Raw genomic sequence first — 20,897 nt, forward strand, 5'->3', positions numbered from 1 at the left:
TGCAATAAACCATGAAGAAATGTGTTTTATTTCTCTCGAAGTCCACACAGTGGGGGTTTGGTGATGTTTGAATAAAGACAGAACTATGGTCTGTAATTAAGACACAGTTTGAACACATGGGCTCCAAACTGTGCGGTCTGTACCATGGGATCAGTAAAAGCCCTGGAAGAAGTGTTAAGGGGTATGGAGAAGGCATATCCCTTGGATGTGTTGAATATCCCCTGGTATGGCCTACAGCGGTGACTCACGCTGTGCACACACCCTCCTGGGGGTGAGCGCTGATCTAAAGTCTGGGCCAGTTAGTCACCAGCTTTCCTTAGGTGGAACTTTCTGGGGTTGAAATCCTAGGCACAGGATATGCTAATCCCTCTGCTCTTCCTGGGGACCAGGCCCCTACTCAGAGTGGGGGATGCCAGTGGAAATGGCCATAGAAGGAATACCACCCACATCCAGTCGGGGTGGGGTATTATCCCTCTGAAAGGTTCCCACAGACACCATTCTCTCCATCCCTCATGAGACATGTCACTCGAAAGAGATGACAATGGCCTTAGCTTATCCTAGGATGTGTATGTATGGGTGGGTGCTAGAAGTCGGAAGTACCAGGCCTGGCCTGCCTCCTGCTCCCAGGTTAGGCCATTCTCTGTTCTGTAGAGGCTGTCCCCTTCTTTTCCTTGGGATCCAAAACCCCAAACCTATGGTCCCCAAGGCACTGAAAACAAACATCCTCTCCCATCCGTGCCTCTACCTCTGCTTCTAAAAGAAGTCTGTTTATTGTTTTTTTAAGACAGTTTCTCTGTGTAGCTCTGCCTGTCCTGGAACTCATCTGTAGACCAGGTTGACCTCAAAACTTGCCTCTGCCTCCCGAGTGCTGGGATTAAAGGGGTGTGTGACCACCTCCTGGCTAAGAAGTCTGTTCTTTTGGGTAGATTCATATATTCTGCTGAGTTGATGTAGGGACACCTGGATTTGCCACTGCCTTCCTCTAGAATGTATCCCTGGTTCTCCCACTGCTCAGGCCACACCCCCCTCTGTGGGGTTTGGGTTAATTCTAGTTCTTCATTGCAAGTAGGGCTGACTTACCAATGAGGTGACCAGTGCCAGCCACGCCCAATGGCCAGCATCTGCTGGCTTCCTAAAGCAGTTACCACACTGACTGAGGTTTGCTCACTACGGGCCCCACTCTGTGCACTGACCCCGGGAAGTGAGCTGAGGATGGCAAACCTCCAATTCCCTGAGCACCTGGTTCCCTATGGGAGTTCTCTGGGCTTCCCTGTCCAGCAGAGGCTTAGCTTCCTCCAGCCAGGGCAACTGGGAAAGCTTCGGCACAAGGAGGACAGTGGGAACCTGGCAATAGCTACCGCCCAAACTCACCAAGAGTTACCAACCCTTAGGTCTACCTGCTTGCTCATCCTGGTGTCTCAGCTGGCCCCAGGTCCTGCGAGAAGCCCTGTTATCTCCAGCTCCAACCTCAGGGCTCCCCTCCCATGGGCAGTGAAGTGATGGAAGACTGATCAAGGGGCAGATGGACCTGTTTGAAGCTGCTGACCAGCGAGCAGGGTACAAGAAGGGCAGAGTGGCTGCCGTAGCCCAGGGGCCAAGGCAAGGCCAGGCCCATAGGGGATTGAGGCCTTGCATCCTAGCCCAGGCCTTGCAGTTCTGCCTCGGACTTGGCGTGGCTGAGGGGTCGCAGAGTCCGTGGGAGCCTGCCCTCAGGACCACAGTCCTGCTCTTCATAGGTGGGGTTCAGACGGCCCATGCTGAGTGGGCAGAACAGGCTGCGCTCCATCCCGGCGTGGCTCTCCACCAGGGCCTCCAGGCTGGGGAACTCTGCTGGCAGGTGCTGGGGAGGAAGGGTCTTTAGCTCTGTTCCTTGCCCCACGCTTCATGCCATAGATCAGCACCCCACCCCCACCCTGGTCTCCCATCATGGAGAGGGATACAATTGGAAAGGCGGAATGTGCAGTGACCATGGGACCAGTCACCATTTCCTATTCTTTCCAACCTGGGCAGGACTGAGGCAGTTGGTATGGAAGTACAGACGCCGTGTAAAAGCCTTCCCAGCCCAGTCCTGGAATCAGACCAGAGACTCAGAAGCTGTGTGCCTTTAGGTCAGCTCTACTGGAGGTAACCTCTGGATGACTCCTCTAGAGGGGAGGACCTCGGTGGTCAGGAACCTCAGAGATTCTCCTTGATGTCTGTGGTTAGCACCCAGCCAGAAAGAATGAAAGTAAGGGCTGGTGTGGTGGCCCACGCCTTTACTCCCAGCACAGGAAGGCAGGGGCAGGAGGCTCTCTGAATTTGTGGCCAGCCTAGTCTACAGAGTGAGTTCCAGGATAAGCAGAGTTATACAGAGAAACCCCGTCTTAACAAAACAAAACAACAACAAAACCCCAAAAGAACAGAAGTAGAACCAGCAGGGCCAAGGGGACAGGAGTGGACTAGGAGAAGGGGTGGGGCCAGAGAGCACCCAGTGGGCGGGCAGGATGAAGTGAGCTGGGTTCAGGAGCTCAGAGGGCTGGAAGAGGGCAGAGTAAGCATGACAAGGGATGGAGCCAGCGCGGGGGTGGAGCTAGAAGCCCCTTAGGGGAACCCCACAGTCTCACCTCTAGGCAGTACCGGCCCAGGTGGTTCCGGAAGACCTGGTGAGGCACCACGCCACACTGGGTCCGTACAGACAGGCTCCACTGATCACTGGTCCCCGGTTCTGGCCACAGCAGGAAGGCCCCATGCACATCTCTCCGCAGCAGGGCAAGAGCACAGGACCTGGGGGGACAGAGTCAAGGTTAAGACCACCAGTCTGACCCTAGCCCCAAGAGCTTGATGGTGGTGACAGAGGACTGATGTGTGCTCTCAGATGTTCTGGACCAGATCAGCCAGCCACCCCGTGAACAGAATTCGAAGGAACTCAGGCCTTCTGGGGACCTGACTTGCTGACTTCAAGGCCCTGGTCAGGAGAGGTCTGAGGAACCTTGGAAAGGCTGGCAGGGACAGGCCAGACACTGTGTCTTGTTCCTCTCCCATTTTACATTCTGGAAAACTGAGGTTCAGGTAGAAAAAGACCATGCCCTGACCTAGCTGGGAGCATCCCACACCCCCCAGTCAAGGCCCATACACTCTGCCTATGCACCCCATACACACAGGACAGGGGCCGGCCTCACAAACCCAAGGGACAGAGCTCCCTTACCTGGAAAGGCCAGCAAAAGCCCAGATGTTCTCAGTCAAGCTACCCTCATTCTCCACCAGGCACGAGGGACTGCCAGGGCTGCGGGGCCATGCCTCCCAGGCAGCAGGAACTGCGGAGACCACAGAGATCAGAAGGAGCATGGAGGACCCTCTCAATGCCAGACCTGCTCCTCTACCACACACACACCCCTATCGCTGGTCCCCCACCAGAAACCCTACGCTCACCAGCTAAAGTCCATATACAAATGTTTAGTCTCCCTCAAGCCTGATGCACAGGCAATCAGGGGAGGAGGGCGGGTACTAGGGGGTGAGGTCACAGCCTCAAAAAAATTATGCATGGGACTGGAGAGATGGCTCAGCGGTTAAGAGCATTGCCTGCTCTTCCAAAGGTCTTGAGTTCAATTCCCAGCAACCACATGGTGGTTCATAACCATCTGTAATGAGGTCTGGTGCCCTATTCTGGCCTGCAGGCATACATGTAGACAGAATATTGTATACATAATAAATAAATAAATCATCATAATAAAAATTATTCATGAATCCCTGCCCCCTGACAAGTCCACTAGCCAGCCAGCCACCTCCTCCAACTCACAGGCCTCCCGTGCTGATAGCTGCAGCTGAGTCTCGTAGGTGCAGCCTCGATAGGCCCCAGAGCGGATCACCTTGCTGCGAATGGCCTTCTTGCGCACCAGTGTGGGAGAGCAGTAGGGGTTCCCCAGGCGAGTGTGACGGCTGCCACCGCGGCCCTCGGGCTCTGGCAGCTCCTTCTAGGGCACCAAGAGGGGCCCGTGGGCAGGCAGATTCAAACCCATCTGTTAGAGCCCAGGCGAACCCTGCAAGAATCCCACCCCTCCAACATAACCCCCAAGCCCCTGATCCTTCCCCCCATCCACTTCCTGACTGGGGTGCTGCATACCCCACTACTGTCCAGTAGCCCTTCTGCAGGAACTCGACGGAAGGAAACCAGGGCGTGGACGTTCTGTGATAGCTGATCCCGGCTAAAGGGCTCTCGCACTAGGGCAGGGGGTGCCCCAGGGCTGCAGAGTGGCTTCGGGGATGTGTCCCCCATTGGCCCCAGGCAGGGCTCAGGCTGTGCCCTCTCCTCCGGGTGTTGCAGGAGGTAAGCAAGCTGGAAGGAGCGGCAGAGCAGCAGGTACAGGATCTGGACCTAGGACAGAAGGGGTGGGCTCAGCTGCAGCAGTGTCCCGGAAGTCCCTCATGCACCAGCCCACTCTTCAGAGCTGCAAATGCCCCCCTGGCTTCGGGTACCCCTCCCAGGACTTCCCGGGAAAACTCCTACTTAGCACTCAAAATCCCACCCCAGGCAGCCCCCGACAGCTACCAGCTCTCTCTAGTCTGTTCACTACCAAGTCAGTTTGTGCCGGGCCTCAAGCTGGGAGCAGAGAGCACAACCCTGGGCCCGCTTGCACGCCTACACCACACTCAACATCCTCCCAGTGCCCCAGCCCTCAACACCCCGAGAAGGAGCAGCTAGCAGCCTTGGCCCCGGCTCTCTCAATTAGGAGCTGTTGGGTGACCTAGGGGACAGCATGGCGCCCCTGTGCCTGTTTCTTCATCCTCGCCTCCCCACGATCCTCTGAGGAGTTAATGAGATGGGGCACTGTCTGGGGCCTGAACATGGAACCCCCTTACTCACTCACACAATCCAGACCCAGGATGGTGGAACCCTCAGCTTCAGCCACCTGCCACCCAGGGTCCACGTCCAGAGGTGAGGCCAAATGCCGGAACTCACTAAATGACAGGTGACCACGCCCTCTAGTACACCTGCCTATGACCTACCCCGTGTGCTACACAGGGTCACCTAGGGACAACTCAAAACCTGGAGCAAGCCTCTGCAGTTAAAGGACTCAAGGGTCTTGTCATCAGGGACAGCCCCTTGCTGGAGTGTGGATCATGTTACATTCCGGTGGGCTGGGCTTTGAAGGGTGATGGGAACTAGCCAGGATGAGGGAGGGTGGGCACCCTACAGCAGAGAAAAGTACCGGTTAGTCTAGGGAATGTTACTACACAGGGTCCTACGAGGGAAGAGCCAAAAGCCGGGATGGTGAGGCACGGATTCACTGCTACCACCTGATGACAGCACAGTCCCCTCAAGGCACACTACCCCCTGGGTCTCAGGTACCTCTCCAGGCTGGCTCCCCACAAAGAGGTGGCAGAAAAGCTTGCTGGCTGGGCTGCGTGGGTTCCGGGAAACAAAAGCAAACTGACAGGCAGCTGGGCACCAGGTGGCATAGAGGATGCGCTTCAGGGCATGGGCCATCAGGAGCACCTGTGAGGCATCGTGGTGACAACAGGTCGCACTCACCTGTGTGGCAGTGGCCTGAGGGCCTCACATGTCTGGCATAGGCCACCCACCTCCTGGGGCGAAGAGATCCTTCTTTCCCAGAGGTCTGCCAAGCCCCAGCCCTCAGCGCCCATAGCTCTGGGCGTGTTGCAGACAGATAGGTTGGGATGGTCACCCCAAGTTATGGAACCAAGGGACAGAACAGTGACCCAGCAATCTCTGGCTGGAACCACACAGAGGCTGTTGCAGCAGGCCCTGGGGTTCTGCACTGGTACCTGGGGTAGGCCGCTTGGAGTTCAACTCCCAGCTCTGCCACTCACTCTCCTCGCCATAGGAGGGCAGTCCCCCGAGTGTCTCTTGCTGTCACGTCAGACAGTAGCAATGCCTCAGGCCCGTGGTGTAGGACTCCTGAGCATTGCCACACCCAGCACTGGGCTTTCTAGAAGAAGCCTGCAGCTGTGGGTTGCATAATCTGGCCTGGCAGTCAATGGGCAGCCATGTTGGTTGTACAGTGGGAAGCCAGGGAGGGGCAGGCAAGCATGCAAGAGCTCCCTGTCATTTCTAGCCCATGGCTGTCCACAGCCACTAGCCAGTGCTGGGCCAGGCACTTGGAAAATCTCATGGAGTGTTTGTCTCTGATATTTAGGACAGGAGGTGGCTTATAGAGAAGATTCTGGAGGGCTAGGCAAGCAATTGCCTTCTGAGCTAGTCCTGGGTGGGCATAAGGCAAACTGTAAGAAGACCAGTGTGGCCCTCACCGCTGGGGCCCCCTCTACTCCTCCTACCTCACCCTCCCCACTGTAGACCTTGAGACCCTGAAGGCTGAATTTCAGGATGATGGCGCGGCGTCGGGAACAGTCCTGAGGGGACGAGAGTTGGCAAAGGTGGATGTCACTTCCTAGTTCTGGCCCAATGCAGTCCCGCCACAGTGCCCTTCATCAAGGCTGTTCAGCCAGTTTCAACACCCGTGCCCTGGGACGGAGACCTGGGTGACAGTCATGCTATGACCTGTGGGTCATGGGTCCCCAGGCATGCAGGAAGAGTCCTGGGACTTCTCAGAAGACCTTTGGTCCCATCGTGCTCCCTTGGCCCCCCATGTGTCCATCTGGACGATGTGGGGGTGAGGGGAGACTGGCCTTAGGGCTCCATCCAAGGCTGATACTCACAGTGTGCAGCTCTGGGTTGTGCCCCCCAAGACCCTCACCTGCAGTGCCCACAGCTGCTGCTGCACAAGGTACACACCCTCCTGCGTATCCAGGTCATCCACAGGAAAGGATCCCACATACTGGCGGTGACAGAGAAGCAAGACACAGAGTAAGGGCCACAACTCCAGCGCACACAGCACTCGCTCTGCAGATACTTTGTTAATGTTTTCAGCAGGAGACCCTGGTCAGGTCACATGGGCCTCTTCTTCTTACTTACACCAATGTTCACGTACACACATCATCCACTCCACAGGAGATGGAGTTAGGTCCTTGGGCCCCAGGTCCTCCCCAATCCCAGGAAGCAACCACCCCACACCTGTCTTCTAGAGCACACAAGATGGACACCCACCCACCTGGGCAAGCTTGGCAATGCACCTGGGCCGGTAAGGTACAGGCCCACAGTCGGAGGCCCTGCGGGCCCCGGCCCCAGCCCTCTGCATGGTCCCCAGCATGCCCAGCTTCGAGCTCCACGGAGAGAAGGCTACAAAGGGCAGGGCAGAGGTTGGTTTTCAGGCAGGAAGGTTGAAGGCTCCCTCTCAAGGGCTGGTGTGTTCATTCATTTGCTTGCTCCAACACTCATTCATTCATTCAGCCAACCAACAAATCCTCACTGAGGGCCTGCTACGTGCCCATCAGTATTCTGGGCCCAGGACAGAGAGACAAAAGACAAACTGTCTGCTTCTGAGAACAGCGCTCTTGGGCGGGGGCAAGGCGGGAAACAAAATAAAAAGCCCTGAACAGGTGAGACGGTGGCAAAATGGAGAAGCGCGACAGATGGGGTTGGAGGCTCCTCTGTGGCTGAAAACTGCACTGGCAGGCGGTTTGGGGAGGGACTGATTAGAAGTGGGATGGCTCATGGCATGGGCCACTGAGCTACAGCTGGGGCTGCAGTGCTGGCTGGCCCCTCTGTGATGGTGGAAGCTGGTAGAAATTCGGAACCAGTTCTTATTTAGTGCCAGAAGGAAACTGATATCTGCTAGTAATTCTGGCTTCTCAGGAGGCCAAGGGAGGGGGGCCAGAATCATTTGAACCCAGGAGTTCAGGGCCAGTGTGGGCAATACAAGACCCCCATCTTGAGAAAGGTGTCCTAGGAAAAGTCTAACGGTATGGGAAGAGTCCACTGAAGAACGGAGCAGCAGCTGCAGGAAGAAGGGAGGCCCTGCAGCGGACTGCCAAAACAGCCGGCTGCATCCAACTCAGGAGCAGCCTTAAAATGAGACTTGGGCTGCAGACAACGGGGAGCCATAGCAGGCCCTGGGGCAGCAGCAGGGCCCGGCGGTGGTGAGCTGCATGGCTGGCATTGGTGATGCCAGGAACCTGTTTTAAAGGCTGCTGGCGCATTTGTACCGCCTGACTCCAGTCCCTTCCTGAGTCCCAAAGCCCTTTCTTTGCAGGGCAGGAAAACCACGATCCATGCAAATGGGGCACCAGTACTTAGTGGGATGTGGAGAAGACGGACAGTTGCCCAGGAGACTGACAAACAGCACTCCTGCTTTGCCCCTGTTGTGTTTTTTTCTGGGACCCTTGGCCAGATCCATGGGGGAGGGGAGGTGGGAGAGTCATGTGGGACAGATGAATAACGGACGGCTATGCAGGGCAGAATCCCACAGACTCACCTCCCCCCCCCCCCCCCCGCCGCGCCCCGACACTCCTCTCTCACACTCACACCAACCTTTTTGCAATTACTGACTTGAGTCAGAGAAGTCTGGGTGCAAGGTCTGCGTGGCTTTGGGCCACCTGCCCTACCTCTCTGTGCCCTCACTTACTCACCTGCAAGCCTTGTGGAATTAGTGAGGTACCTGGCATGATGCCAACCTGACATGGCACAGGAGATGGTCCCGAGCCGAGCCGCGGTTGGGAAGGGAGCTTGGGAAGACAGCAAACTCTAGCGCTTTCAAGACTTTTGAACTGGAGCCCCTCACCACCACTGGGAGTAGGCTAGGAAGGCTGGCTAGAGGCTTTGACTCCCCTGGAGAGACCAGGGGTTAGTAGTGTGGCCTGGGTGTGCCAGAGTATCAGGTGTGCTTGGAAAGGGAGGGACTTGCTGCCTTAAAATTGACCCTCTTAGAACCCTGGAGAGGCCCTCCATCTCTAACTGACAGTGACCTTCAAGCCAGAGGCCAGCCAGGAAGAGCGGGAAACAAAGGCTGCAGTCTCCCTCAGAGCCCACCCAGACCTCCATGAGGCTGCTGCCAACCTGGGTTCTGACCCTCCCTTTCTAATCCTGCTCATTTTCCAGTCGCCTGTCCCAACGGCACATCTGATGTTTGCGGAAAGCAAACCACACTCCACCTGCCACGGGTTGCCCGCCCCTTCCCAGCAGGGGGACCGGGTTACCCGAGAGGCAGTGAAGAGCTTCTTCACTTTCCCATCACCCTTGTAGGCAGAGGGGAGCCAGGGGGCAAAGACCACAAGACACACAGCAAGCAATGAGATCCACAAGGAAGGGGGGTGGGGGGAGGAGGAACAGGGTGAGAAGAAAAGCAACCACAAAAGAGACAAAGAGCTGTCAAGAGCCCTTCATGCCCTGCCTGGGCCACAGGGCCCAGCAAGCACCAGGGAAAGGAGGGGTAAAGAACCAAGGGTTAGAGCACCTCATACTTTCACACAGAGACCCACTTGTTGTCTCGTGTGTGTGTGTGTGTGTGTGTGTGTCGAGGTAACAACCGCACACCCAGCTCATCTCTTTGAATCAAATCAAAGTTTTTCACAGGGATCTTCTGGGCCAGGGCCTTCCTACAGAAAGACACATTTGGGATGGTGCTGAGCTTCTGTTTTCTGGGTGGTTCTGCTTAGGAGCAGGGAACTGGCTAGGCTGACTGCAGAATCACAGGTCCCTCTATACCTTATAGCGGAACTACCCATCCCCCCAGGCTACTGGGGAGACAACCCTGCCTGCAGATCCCAGCTACTTGACCAAAGACACAAAGCACAGGATAGGGAGCTGGCAAACCCAAGACTCTCTGCCTAGGCATGGCAGTGCCCTTCTGCCTAGAGTCTATGGGTCCCCCAAGCAGGCGTCCATCCTTGGCACACACTGAATCTGGGTCTGCGCAGGAATAGGTGCCGCAGGTACAGCAGCCACTAGTAGAGTCCCATAGTCCGTAACAACTCAGGAGCTGGGGACAGAACTGTTTAGAAAGGCAGAACTCCTTCTCCCAAGCCCATCACACCCCTGATCCCCTGCGCCCTCGCTCCCCGCCCCCCACGAGTTTTGGACCCGCGCAACCAGGGACAGGACTGGGGTTCAGCAGGGTTAGTTAGTGTGACCTTGTCCTGCCAGCCTCCAGGACCTCAGCTGTGGAGGGGACCGCGAAGGCAGCCATGTCCTGGGAGCTGTTCATCAGCCTCTGTTCCTCCCGATAATCTATCTGAACGCGCAGAGCACGCTGGCTGGATGCGGAAAACACCGACACGGTCGCGCGCGGAGGTGCGGAGCGCGTGCGAGCGTTGACAGCGACCTCGCAAACGTCACCGTCCCCACATTAGGTTTTCGGGGAACTCAGGTGCCCCGGCGCCAGGAAGGAAGGGATGGAGACGAGGGCTGGGATGATGACAACAGCTCGTGGCGGGAGGTGGTGGTGTGGCTCGTTTCTGGGAGACCCCCTCCGACCCGACCCGCGCCCGGAGGGTCCCCGCGCGCACTCACCACCGCTGTCGCGTTTCTCGGCAGGTCTCACAGCTCGGGTCCTCGCTGCCTGCGCGCCTCCCCAGCGCCGAGCCCGTCCCGCCCCCGCCTCCCCGCCCCCCACGTGGCCCAGGGACCGATCCTCGGCGTCACCTGGCCGCAGCGCCGGCCTCACCAGCCAATCGGAGCCAGCGGAACGGCTCCGCTCGGCTCCGTCGCCCAATCAGAGGCTGTGAGGGTCCCTGGCTCCGCCCACGCCGCGGCCCGGGGCTGGGTCCTCCTTGTCGCTCCTCCTCCGAGAAGCCATCCTGACCCGTGGAGCTCAGGGCCTCGCGACTCGCCTGGTACTCCCACCTCCCACTCCAGGGCCCAGCTCCGCTCGGTTGCTCCATGACCACACCTTCACACGCAAACGGCAGGGGACTTGGTGACACGGATTACCTTTCCATGGAGGGATTCTCTGGGCTGCTCGGCTGGGGTCCAGCACAGAGCGCTGACCCTGTCCTTAAGGCTACGTGGAAATCCACTTAAATGGGGAAATGGTGGGTGAATTTAGCCAGCGCTCACAGAGAGAGGGCCCTTCTGATCCCATCAAGCAAGGAGCGCTGTAGGTGGCCCAAATAAATGACAAATTCGAGCCAGGCAGGCACTTGGTGTGTATTAAACCCGAAGTCCGCGGAGAGAACATATCAGAAACTGCCGATGCCCCACACGACAGAAATCCAGGACACCGGGGTTCTGGACCAGGGGGAGTAACTGCTGTCCCCATCTCATGGGACACCCGGGCAGATGACACCGCCAGCGTGAAGGTGAACCTGAATTTGCTGCCTCAGAGGAGTTCCCAGGGGCAGGTCGGGAACTAGGCACCCTGTCTCTACAGGGCTCCTGGCACCTTTTCAGAGGCAACAGTGAGGTATGATCCTTAGAGACCTAACCCACAATGGGGCGCTTCCTGGCTCTGAAGTGGGACTTGGATAAACATTTTAATCGCGTTAATCCTCCAGGGCCTCTCCAAGGTTGTTGCCACCCCTGACTCACAGCCAGGTAAGGATTGGAAGGCGCTGGCCAAGGCTTGAACTTGGCCTGGTGAGTGAAGGATCAGTAAATCCCGGTGATACCTGTGCAGAGCGCTAAGGGACCTAGCTGACAGTCTCCAGGCAAGGGCCAAGAAGGAGCAACGTAGCAAACTCAGTTTACCATTTGGCAACTCAGTAGACATAAAGATGAAAGGGCTAAGAAAAAGAAAAGAAAAGAAATATTTGAAGTAACTTACTCCATTTAAACTTATTTAATTTTGATTTATTTTTAATTGTGAGCAATGGTAGTTCATTCCTTTCTTCTTTCATTTTATTTATTTTTATCTGTATGGGTGTTTTGCCGGGTTGTATGTCTGTCCACCACATATATGCCTGGTACCCTCGCAAACAGGAAGAGGGAGTTAGACCCTATGAAACTGGAATTACAGTTTTGAGTTGGCTTTTGGGTACTAGGACTTGAACCCAGGTCCTTTGGAAGAGCAACCACTTAGCCATTTCTCCACGCAAATTTATTTATTTATTTTATTTTATTTTTTTGTTTTTCGAGACAGGGTTTCTCTGTGGCTTTGGAGCCTGTCCTGGAACTCACTCTGTAGACCAGGCTGGTCTCAAACTCACTGAGATCCGCCTGCCTCTGCCTCCCGAGTGCTGGGATTAAAGGCATGCGCCACCATCGCCCGGCTCTCCACCCAAATTTATGAGTATTTTGTCTGTATGTATGTAGGGATGCATGTTTAGTCACATGCATGCCTGGGTCCCTCAGAGAACAGAAGAGGGGCCCACACCTCTGGATCTAGACTTACAGATAGTTGTGAGCCACCATGTCGGTGCTAAGAACATAACCCAGGTCCTCTGCAGGAGCAACTAATGACCTTAGTGGCTGAGCTATCTCACCAGCCCCCAAATAAATACAACTTTTTTTTTGAAAGGAAAAAAATGGCAGGAGATCAGTGGTAGAGTATTTCTCAGGCGTGTACAAGGCTGAGTTGAGTTCCTAGCACTGACAAAAGAAAAGCCAGGCAAGATGGCTGAGTGGGTTAAGGCACCTGCTGCCAAGGCTGATGACCTGAGTTCAATTCCCAGGACCCACATCGTGGAAGAAGACAACTCCTAACAAGTTATCCTCTGCCTTTCAAACGTCCACAACCTTACATGGGCACGCACAAATAATGAACAAAATGTTGTAATAATAATAATAAGTTGTCCTCTGCCTTTCAAACGCCCACAACCTTACATGGGCACGCACAAATAATGAACAAAATGTAATAATAATAATAATAATAATAATAATAATAAAATCCTATAGGCTGGAGAGAGGTACATTGGTTAAGAGGTCCCAAGTTCAATTCCTAGCATCCACAGGGTGTTTCACAGCCACCTAGAAGTCTAGCTCCAGAGGGATCCAAGACTGTTCTCTGACTGCCTTGGGCATCAGGCATGCATGTGGTACACAGACACACAGGAACACAAAACACCCATACACATAAAATTCAAACAAAACCCTACATGCTCAAGGGTTTCCATCAAAGGTGACAATCTTTGGCCATCTCTGGGCAAGCTGACCAAGTCCCACTGAGAACTGTAACATGAAGCGGTTGTCACTACCTCATCTGTCACGCGTCTAACCCTGCATCCCTAAAGGCACGTGCTCAGGAGTTACCAGAAGCAGCATTTCAACTGGATGGGTGACTCACCTGTGCAGGAAGCCTGGTCTTACCCATATTAAGCAAGGAGAGGGATGTCAAATAAAAGACAGGCTGGGGCGGGAGTCATGATTGCCAAATGTGTTAGTGCTCACCTTGGTTATTTCCTGATGAGTCAAGCATGATCACTAAACCACACAGGTGGGAGCTTGCTATCACAATCTCCCCTTTTCTCCAAAGTCCCTGAATCTGGTGGTGTGCTTGCCAGCTGACGAATGTGAGTGGGAGTAACTGCACATCAGCAGCAAGCTGCTCTCCAGCCGGCTGCGGGGCTGGGTGATGCATCTCCTCCACCCCAAGTATCCAGTAGAGTCAGTGCCCAGGAGAGATGCCGTTTTCCAACGCGGAGAGGAAGCGGTCTGACAAGGGGGTGTCTTCCCAGGAACCTAACAGTTGGTTGCTGAGACAGACTGGGCATCTGGGGATGCATTTCCTACAGGAAGACTGTGCCGTACCCAACCCACTCTCTAACACCTACATTGAGAATCGGAAGCCGCTAAGACAGGGCTTTGCTTTGTACCCTGGATTTACCGAACACCTTCGGTTCTGCCCTCGCCTCTGCTGTTGATCCATGCTGACAGAGGTGCCTGCTGATGGCTGCATAGGCCTTGGAAACCCACATGGAACTGTCTGGTTTCTGACCACTGAGCCATCTCCCCAGTTCCCTACTACTGTATGTTATCAGCAAGATGGACTTATACCAACAGGCAAATTAAGAGGGTTGACAGAAGAATTCCATCAGATCCAAGGCTCCAGAATGGTGAAATGGAGTGAGGTTGTTGCACAACTCCAGTCTGAGACGAACAAGGGGAGGCTGGCAGGAAATGGGTTGGTAGTGGAGGGCTGCTATCATTCCAGCTCACGGCTGCTAAGTGAATAACCTACATTCTGGGCCTTCTCTTGGTGGGCATCATGGAAAATGAGCTCTTTTTTTAATATAAAGTGTTAAGAAGCCAACCTTTTAACACGGAAAGTTCTACTGACGCCATGGCTCCTGGGACAGCTCATCCTGTGTACTGGGTGGTGGTCCTGGTGATGGTGGTCCTGGAGTAAACTGACAGTACCAAACACAAAGCGTTCCAGGGCTAGCACCTGAGAGTGGCCGAGCATCTGTACAGTCCTCTCAAAACCTTAAGACCAGGAATGGAGAACTGGCTCAGTAAAGAGCACGCACAACTCTTGCAGAGGACCCCAGTTCGGTTCCTGATACTCATGTGGGGATACTCACACTTGCCTATAACTGCAGCTCCAGTGGGATCCAATGCTCTGGCCTCCCAGTAGTAGTAGTATTAGTAATAATAAAAATAATAATAATAATCTTTTAAAACCCTTAGGGCCACATAGATAGTATTTCCCAGTATATAAACAGCCTAACATTCTGGCAGCAAACACTATACTGAAGCTGGATATAGGGGCTATTGCCTGTAGACTCAGCACTGGGAGGCAGAGGCAGAAGAATCACTGCAAGCTCAAAGACAGTCTGTTTTATTGGGGAGTGCTAGGCCACCCAGGAATATATAGAGACCCTGTCTCAAAACACCCAAACAACAAAATGCCTGCCTGCCACCCTGACTTATTAGTAAACCTATCTTCCAATGGTTTCATTTCCCGGTCTTCATACAGTTCTTTGCTGTGGGACAATCCTTCCGTACACTGTATGTATTGCTTTCATTGGTTAATAAAGAACTGACAGGCCTGTAGTTGGGCAGGAACAGATTGGGTGGGAAAGCCAGACTAGGAAGATGCTGGGAAGGAGAGTAGAGTCTGGATAAGTGACAAGATGCAGAGAGAAGCAAGACGCCATGCTGCGACAAGGTACCAAGCTACGTGGCAAAGCATACATAAAAATATGGGTTAATTGAAATGTGTTAGCTAGTAACAAGCCTGAGCTACTGGTTGAGCATTTATAATTAATATTAGGAGTGGCTTGCAGGACAGAAACTTGTGCCTATAGTTCTTTCCAAGGGTAGCGATAAGTCACTGGGCCAAGAGGCACTTGGGACAATTCAAAAGCTTAAAAAAAAGAAATAAGGCCCAGGGGGGAAGTAATCAAAATGGTTCTGTAGTCAAAGTGCATAGGGCAGTAAGATGTCTCAGAGGGGAAAGGCACTTGCCACCAAGCTAATGACTTGAGTTAAATCCCTTGGTCTGCTGTGGTGGAAGGAAAACCAACTCCAAGTTATTCCCTGATCTCCACATGGGAGCCACAGCCATATGGGTGCCATATCACATGAAGACACACCAGATTTTTTAAACTGCACAGGTGCTAACTCCACCTTGGCATCTGCTTGTGACATACTGCAGAATTTTTTCCTCCCATAAAATGGAGACAATAAACCATTATCATAGAACTGCTAGGTATGTGATAACACAGTACAAAGCCTGGTGTACAGACAAGACTACTCTTATTATTTTAATTAATTTATTTTGGTTTTTTGAGACAGGGTTTCTCTGTAGCTTTGGAGCCTGCCCTGGAATTAGCTCTTGAGACCAGGCTGGCCTCAAACTCACAGACATCCACCTGCCTCTGCCTCCCAAGTGCTGGGATTAAAGGCGTGCGACACCACTGCCCGGCTCTATTATTTTTTTAAAGATTTATTTATTATGTATACAACATTCCTTCCATGTACACCTACACACCAGAAGAGGGCACTAGATCTCATTACAGATAGCTGTGAGCCACCATGTGGTTGCTGGGGAATTAAACTTAGGAGTCAGTGCTCTTAACCGCTGAGCCATCTCGCCAGCCCTACTCTTATTATTTTATATTAAGTGGTTTGGGTATGTGCTCCTCCAAAATCTTAGTCACCAGGTAGTGGGAGGTAGCAGAAGCTTTAATAGGTAGCAGTCCGGTAGAAGTTGTGCCCCTGCCATGCCTTACTAGAGAGCCAGTGTGTGGTGATTTGGATGAAAATAGGCCCATAGGCTCATTTATTTGAATACTTGGTCCCCAGTGGATGGGAATTGTTTGGGAAGGATAAGGTGTGACCTTGCTGGGAGGTGTGTCACTGGGGTTGGCTTTGAGATTTCAAAAGCCCATGCCACTCCCGTTCGTTCTGTCTCTGTCTCTCCCTCCCTCTCCCTGTCTGCTTTGTGCTTGTGATTAAATAGCTCTCAGCTACTGCTCCAGGGCCACATCTGCTGCTATGCTCTCTGCCATGGAGTCATGAACTCTAACCCTCTGAAACCACAAGCCTCAAATCAAACACTTTCTTTAATAGGTTGCCTTGGTCATGGCAATTGGAAAGTAACTGAACACAAACTAAAGGTGCTCCTCCTTATAGATTCCTTCTGCTGTTTTGTCACAGAAACAGAGAGCTAACACATTGAGTAGCAAGCCAAGTTTATATCCAAGCCAAGTGTTGCATTTGTTTGGTTCTTGTTTTCACATAAACTTCCCACAAACTATTGCCAACAGTCATGACTGAAACAGCTCCTGCTGCGGTGATGACAGGCCTGGACACCACTGTCATGGCTCCACCCTCGACCAGCAAGGAATGACGCAACACCCGGAGCTCTTCTTGCAGCAGTTTTCAGGACTTTATTCACAGCAATCTATCTCCTTCTCCTTCTCTTTTTTCCTCTCTCTCTTTTTTGCTCTTTCCTTGACCTCTCTCCCCGGGCAAACCTCTCCCAGCCCATAAGTAGGCATGGGCTGCCAACCCCGAACTGCCAGGTGGGCACTGCCCATAGGCTCACGCATATGCAGGCAGCTGATAATCATTGCGTGATCATAGCATAGGTCAGGCCTTAGCCATCTCAGGAGTTGATCATACATCTCCATCAGGTGTGACACCATGCAGCTCGCTACAGTTCCCCCTTTGTTAAGCAACAGGTAAGAGTAGAGGTCTGATCTCTGTTAAAAATGAAACATACACTAGTGTTTGTCCAGGTGTCATCCACTCAGAGAACACTAGTCCTGTCCGGTGCCTTTTTACAGAGCTGGGAGCTAGACACCAACGCACATGCAATCAGACTTGCTCTTACATCTCTAGCCAAACTTGGGGAGACTGTCCTGCTTCAATGGCCGTGAAGGCCTGAATGATCATAACTGCATTGCGATGCTGTGAAACCCTTATGTGACAAATGCACCATAGGCATACCAGGGAGGCAAGCACCATTAAGCCTTGTTAGGGCTCCTACTCCCGCCCACTCCTTCAGATGATCCATGGAGTGATCCAGGAGGATAGTTCTTCTGCCAGGCTGGTATCCATGCGTGTGGAATCTGCAGTCACCATCGCCACCCGCAACTTTTCCAGTTGTTGTTCGAATTCACCAGACCAATTACCTAAATGATAGCTAGACAATTCTTTAAATTTTTCATATCACGCACACAGCCCCGGATGGATAGAAATGTCTGACAGACTAGGGTATAGACTTAACATACCCAGCTGCCATACCCCCGTGGCACATTCATTCTTGTCAGCTGAGTGCATGGAAGACACCTTCTCCCTCGCACCTCTTAGGCTTCCCTAGCAGCTCAGCTGATCCTGCTTCTGCTCTGAAAGGGCCCCGCTTAAACCGTGTTTTAGGGAATTTGGGCGTTGTCAATCTCTCTGGCTACTTCCTGCTGAGTGGGGACGTCGCATTCTTAAAGGTATTTTCTACAATCTACTGCCTTTTTCTAGTCGTGCTTGGACTCAGGTCGCAGAGACTGCAGGGGAGAGGCGGAGACTTCCCCACCAAACTGAAAGGTGGAGGCGTGGCTGCCCCGGGCTAGGACAGAGGTTCAGGCCAACAGGTCTTACCCGTGCTGCGCTGCGCTTCTATGCCCTGAGGCAGGTCCCGGTGTTTGCAGTTTTGCCGACCCTCAGGGCTGCTTGGCCTTGGAGCCGCCGCTGCTCACACTCCACTACAAACTCCGGAGGCCTCAGTAACTCAAACCACATGAATATAATTCCCTTCCTTAGCATACCTTGTTCAGCGGCAAAATCCAGATCCCTACCAAGCCTATCCCAGGATGACACATTAAGATTGCCAGAGACTGCAAACCAAGGTGCAATTGTGCCACATTCAGTCAAGAACCTCTGCAATGCGCTCAGCAACAGCTCTTTAAGAGCCAGAAAAATCAGGTGTGATGTTGAAGCGCCATTCTAAAATCCCATTCTTCCTTTTATTTTCATTTTAAACCATCCACTTTGGTCGTGGCTATACTTTAAACCGTCCGCTTTGGTCGCAGCCCTATTACCCCCACTCTCCCTTCTTTCCGGCAAGAGCGGAAAACCCGCTTTTTTTTCGCGGATCCCCAATCTTTACCTTGAGGATTATTTGGTGCACCCCGTGACTGCAGCAAGTTCTGGGCTCCACGGAGAGAGATTTGAAGGTTCCCCATACGGGCCACCAACTGTCACGGCTCCACCCTCGACCAGCAAGGATATGAAGCAACACCGGGAGCTCTTCTATTTTTTTTTCTTTTTTTCTTTTCTTTTCTTTTTTTTTTTTTTTTTTTTTTTGCTTTTTCGAGACAGGGTTTCTCTGTGGCTTTGGAGCCTACCCTGGAACTAGCTCTGTAGACCAGGCTGGTCTCGAACTCACAGAGATCCGCCTGCCTCTGCCTCCCGAGTGCTGGGATTAAAGGCGTGTGCCACCATCGCCCGGCCACCCGGAGCTCTTCTTGCAGCAGTTTTCAGGACTTTATTCACAGCAATCTATTTCCTTCTCCTTCTCTTTTTTCCTCTCTCTCTTTTTTGCTCTTTCCTTGACCTCTCTCCCCGGGCAAACCTCTCCCAGCCCATAAGGAGGCATGGGCTGCCAACCCCGAACTGCCAGGTGGGCACTGCCCATAGGCTCACGCATATGCAGGCAGCTGATAATCATTGCGTGATCATAGCATAGGTCAGGTCTTAGCCATCTCAGGAGTTGATCATACATCTCCATCAGGTGTTACACCATGCAGCTCGCTACACACCACGCCTGTCAACTCTGAAACGGACACAGGACTAGATCTGCTGTAATTAGGCTCAGGTGGACCAAGTCTAACCCTCGCTAAATGGAAAGACATCAGAGAATGTAGCTTAAGTCAACCATCTTCCTTCCAAGCACCTTCAGATACTCATTTACCAAAGAGTTTGTATTTGTAGCAAGTGGCTTCGGAGTCTACAAAACACTGTAAACCAGCTCATTAGGCCAGAGATCCACTTGCTCTTCCCATTTAACACAGAAATGCAGATTATAAAGGTGTTCTGCTGAGTGCACAGAATTAAACAAAAATCAAGACATCGTCTATGTCAGTGCAATGAAAGTGTGTGTGTTTGACAGTTGGGGCTTTCCAACTGAGCAATCCAGTCTTTTCCCTTCTGATGATGTTAAAGCAGACTGTCCTAACCTGAGAGTTTGTAAAGTAATAGAATTCACAGTGGAAAGAGACATTAAATGACTTCAACTTCTCATACTACACGCTAAGTGCCTGATGTACATACAGATACCAGCTGATCACTCAAAAAATCTTTTCAGAAGGGCTGGAGAGGTGGCTCAGCGGTTAAGAGCATTGCCTGTTCTTCCAAAGGTCCTGAGTTCAATTCCCAGCAACCACATGGTGGCTCACAACCATCTAATCTATAATGAGGTCTGGTGCCCTCTTCTGGCCTGCAAGCATACACGCAAACAGAATACTGTATACATAATAAATAAATAAATATTTTTTTAAAAAAAATCTTTTCAGAAGCAATATCATAAAACAGATAAACCAAACCTCCAACTTTTGATTCCAAACCAGCAGAAAATTGTTGATATAGGCAGCTAACAACACATTATGAGTAACGATTACCTGGCAAGAGGCACAAGAGAAATTCAAACACTTTCTAGAATGAAGTCTCTAGTGTAGGCTACTGTCCTTTAACTATGCTGTCATTTTTTCCAGTCTAAGGATTTCCCTAAATATTGAATATTAATTAAACAAAACTTAGTATTAAACTCTTATGATCTTGAGAAAAGTCTTTTATAGAAGGTGATTCCTTAAGAAACCTTTAAGACTGGCATGGTGACACGACACACACCTTTAATCCCAGCACTTGGGAGGCAAAGGCAGACAGATCTGTGAGTTCAAGGACAGCCTGGTCTACACAATGAGTGCAGGACAGTCAGGGCTACAGAGAAACTGTCTTCAAAAACAAAATTAAAGAAATGAAAGAATAGGAAAGAAATAAACATTTGATTCATTAAACAACCAGCATACAAAATATTTACAAAGGAAACATCATTGACTATCAAAATAGGCTGAAGCTTGTCTTTAAAAAGGAAGTAAGCAGGGCTGGAGAGATGGCTCAGCAGTTAAGAACTGACTGTTCTTCCAAAAGGACTTGGGTTCAGTTCCCACATGACAGCTACAGTTTCAAGGAACCCGACACCTTTATGATGTGAGATTCCCCTCTGTATGCTGTGAATACCACTGGTTAGTAAAAAAAACTGCCTTAGGCCTGTGATAGGGTAGAGTAGAGTTAGGTGGGGGAAAACTAAACTGAAATGCTAGAAGAAAGAAGGGTGGGTTTAGGGAGACGCCATGTAGCCCTGCTGGAGACAGACACCGGAACTTGACTCAGTAAGCCACAGCCACGTGGTGATACACAGATTAATGGAGACGGGCTATTTTAGAATATAAGAGTTATCCAGAAGTACACTTAAGCTATTGGCCAAACAGTACTACAAAAAATATGGTTTCTTTGTGATTATTTTGGGGCTGAGCAGCCGGGAACAAACAAGTGGCCTCCTACAACAACACCCTTACAGGCAAAATAGCAATGTACAATAAATAAATTAATTTAAAAAAAGAAAGCAAGCAATAGTATTCCTTGCATGAGCAGAGATTACAGGGTAGGTAATGTGAGTTACTCTTGAGAG

General features: G+C 52.0%; 1 protein-coding gene across 6 annotated transcripts; it reads right to left on the minus strand.

Moving 5' to 3' along the window:
- On the minus strand, positions 1 to 10,436 carry Sh2d5 (SH2 domain containing 5). 6 transcript variants are annotated; one of them, XM_041651166.1, is made up of 10 exons: positions 10,343 to 10,420; positions 7,047 to 7,174; positions 6,693 to 6,773; positions 6,274 to 6,348; positions 5,327 to 5,473; positions 4,100 to 4,351; positions 3,776 to 3,947; positions 3,185 to 3,293; positions 2,604 to 2,763; positions 1 to 1,840 (listed from the first exon to the last, which is right to left on the minus strand). In XM_041651166.1, the coding sequence occupies exons 2-10, from the start codon at positions 7,143 to 7,145 to the stop codon at positions 1,637 to 1,639; spliced, it is 1,299 nt and encodes a 432-aa protein (XP_041507100.1). In that variant the 5' UTR covers positions 7,146 to 7,174; positions 10,343 to 10,420; the 3' UTR covers positions 1 to 1,636. The 6 variants fall into 6 exon arrangements, with proteins under 6 accessions (XP_041507100.1, XP_041507098.1, XP_041507099.1 ...); XM_041651164.1 differs by having other exon boundaries at positions 3,776 to 3,950; XM_041651165.1 differs by lacking the exon at positions 10,343 to 10,420 and adding an exon at positions 9,964 to 10,297 and having other exon boundaries at positions 3,776 to 3,950.
- Positions 10,437 to 20,897: the final 10,461 nt, after the last annotated feature.

The sequence above is a fragment of the Microtus oregoni genome, unplaced genomic scaffold (genome assembly GCF_018167655.1).
Source record: "Microtus oregoni isolate MIOR12 unplaced genomic scaffold, Mior012 000005F_ref0000423, whole genome shotgun sequence".
Lineage (NCBI taxonomy): Eukaryota > Metazoa > Chordata > Mammalia > Rodentia > Cricetidae > Microtus > Microtus oregoni.

Bases quoted from the DNA above. Each gene is read 5' to 3' on its own strand.
- Sh2d5 (XM_041651164.1), bottom strand. From the start codon at position 7,145: ATGCTGGGGACCATGCAGAGGGCTGGGGCCGGGGCCCGCAGGGCCTCC. The intron at 6,349-6,692 runs GTGAGGGTCTTG...TCGTCCCCTCAG, and splicing joins AGCAGCTGTGGGCACTGCAG to GACTGTTCCCGACGCCGCGC. The intron at 2,764-3,184 runs GTAAGGGAGCTC...CTGTCCCCCCAG, and splicing joins GCTTTTGCTGGCCTTTCCAG to GTCCTGTGCTCTTGCCCTGC.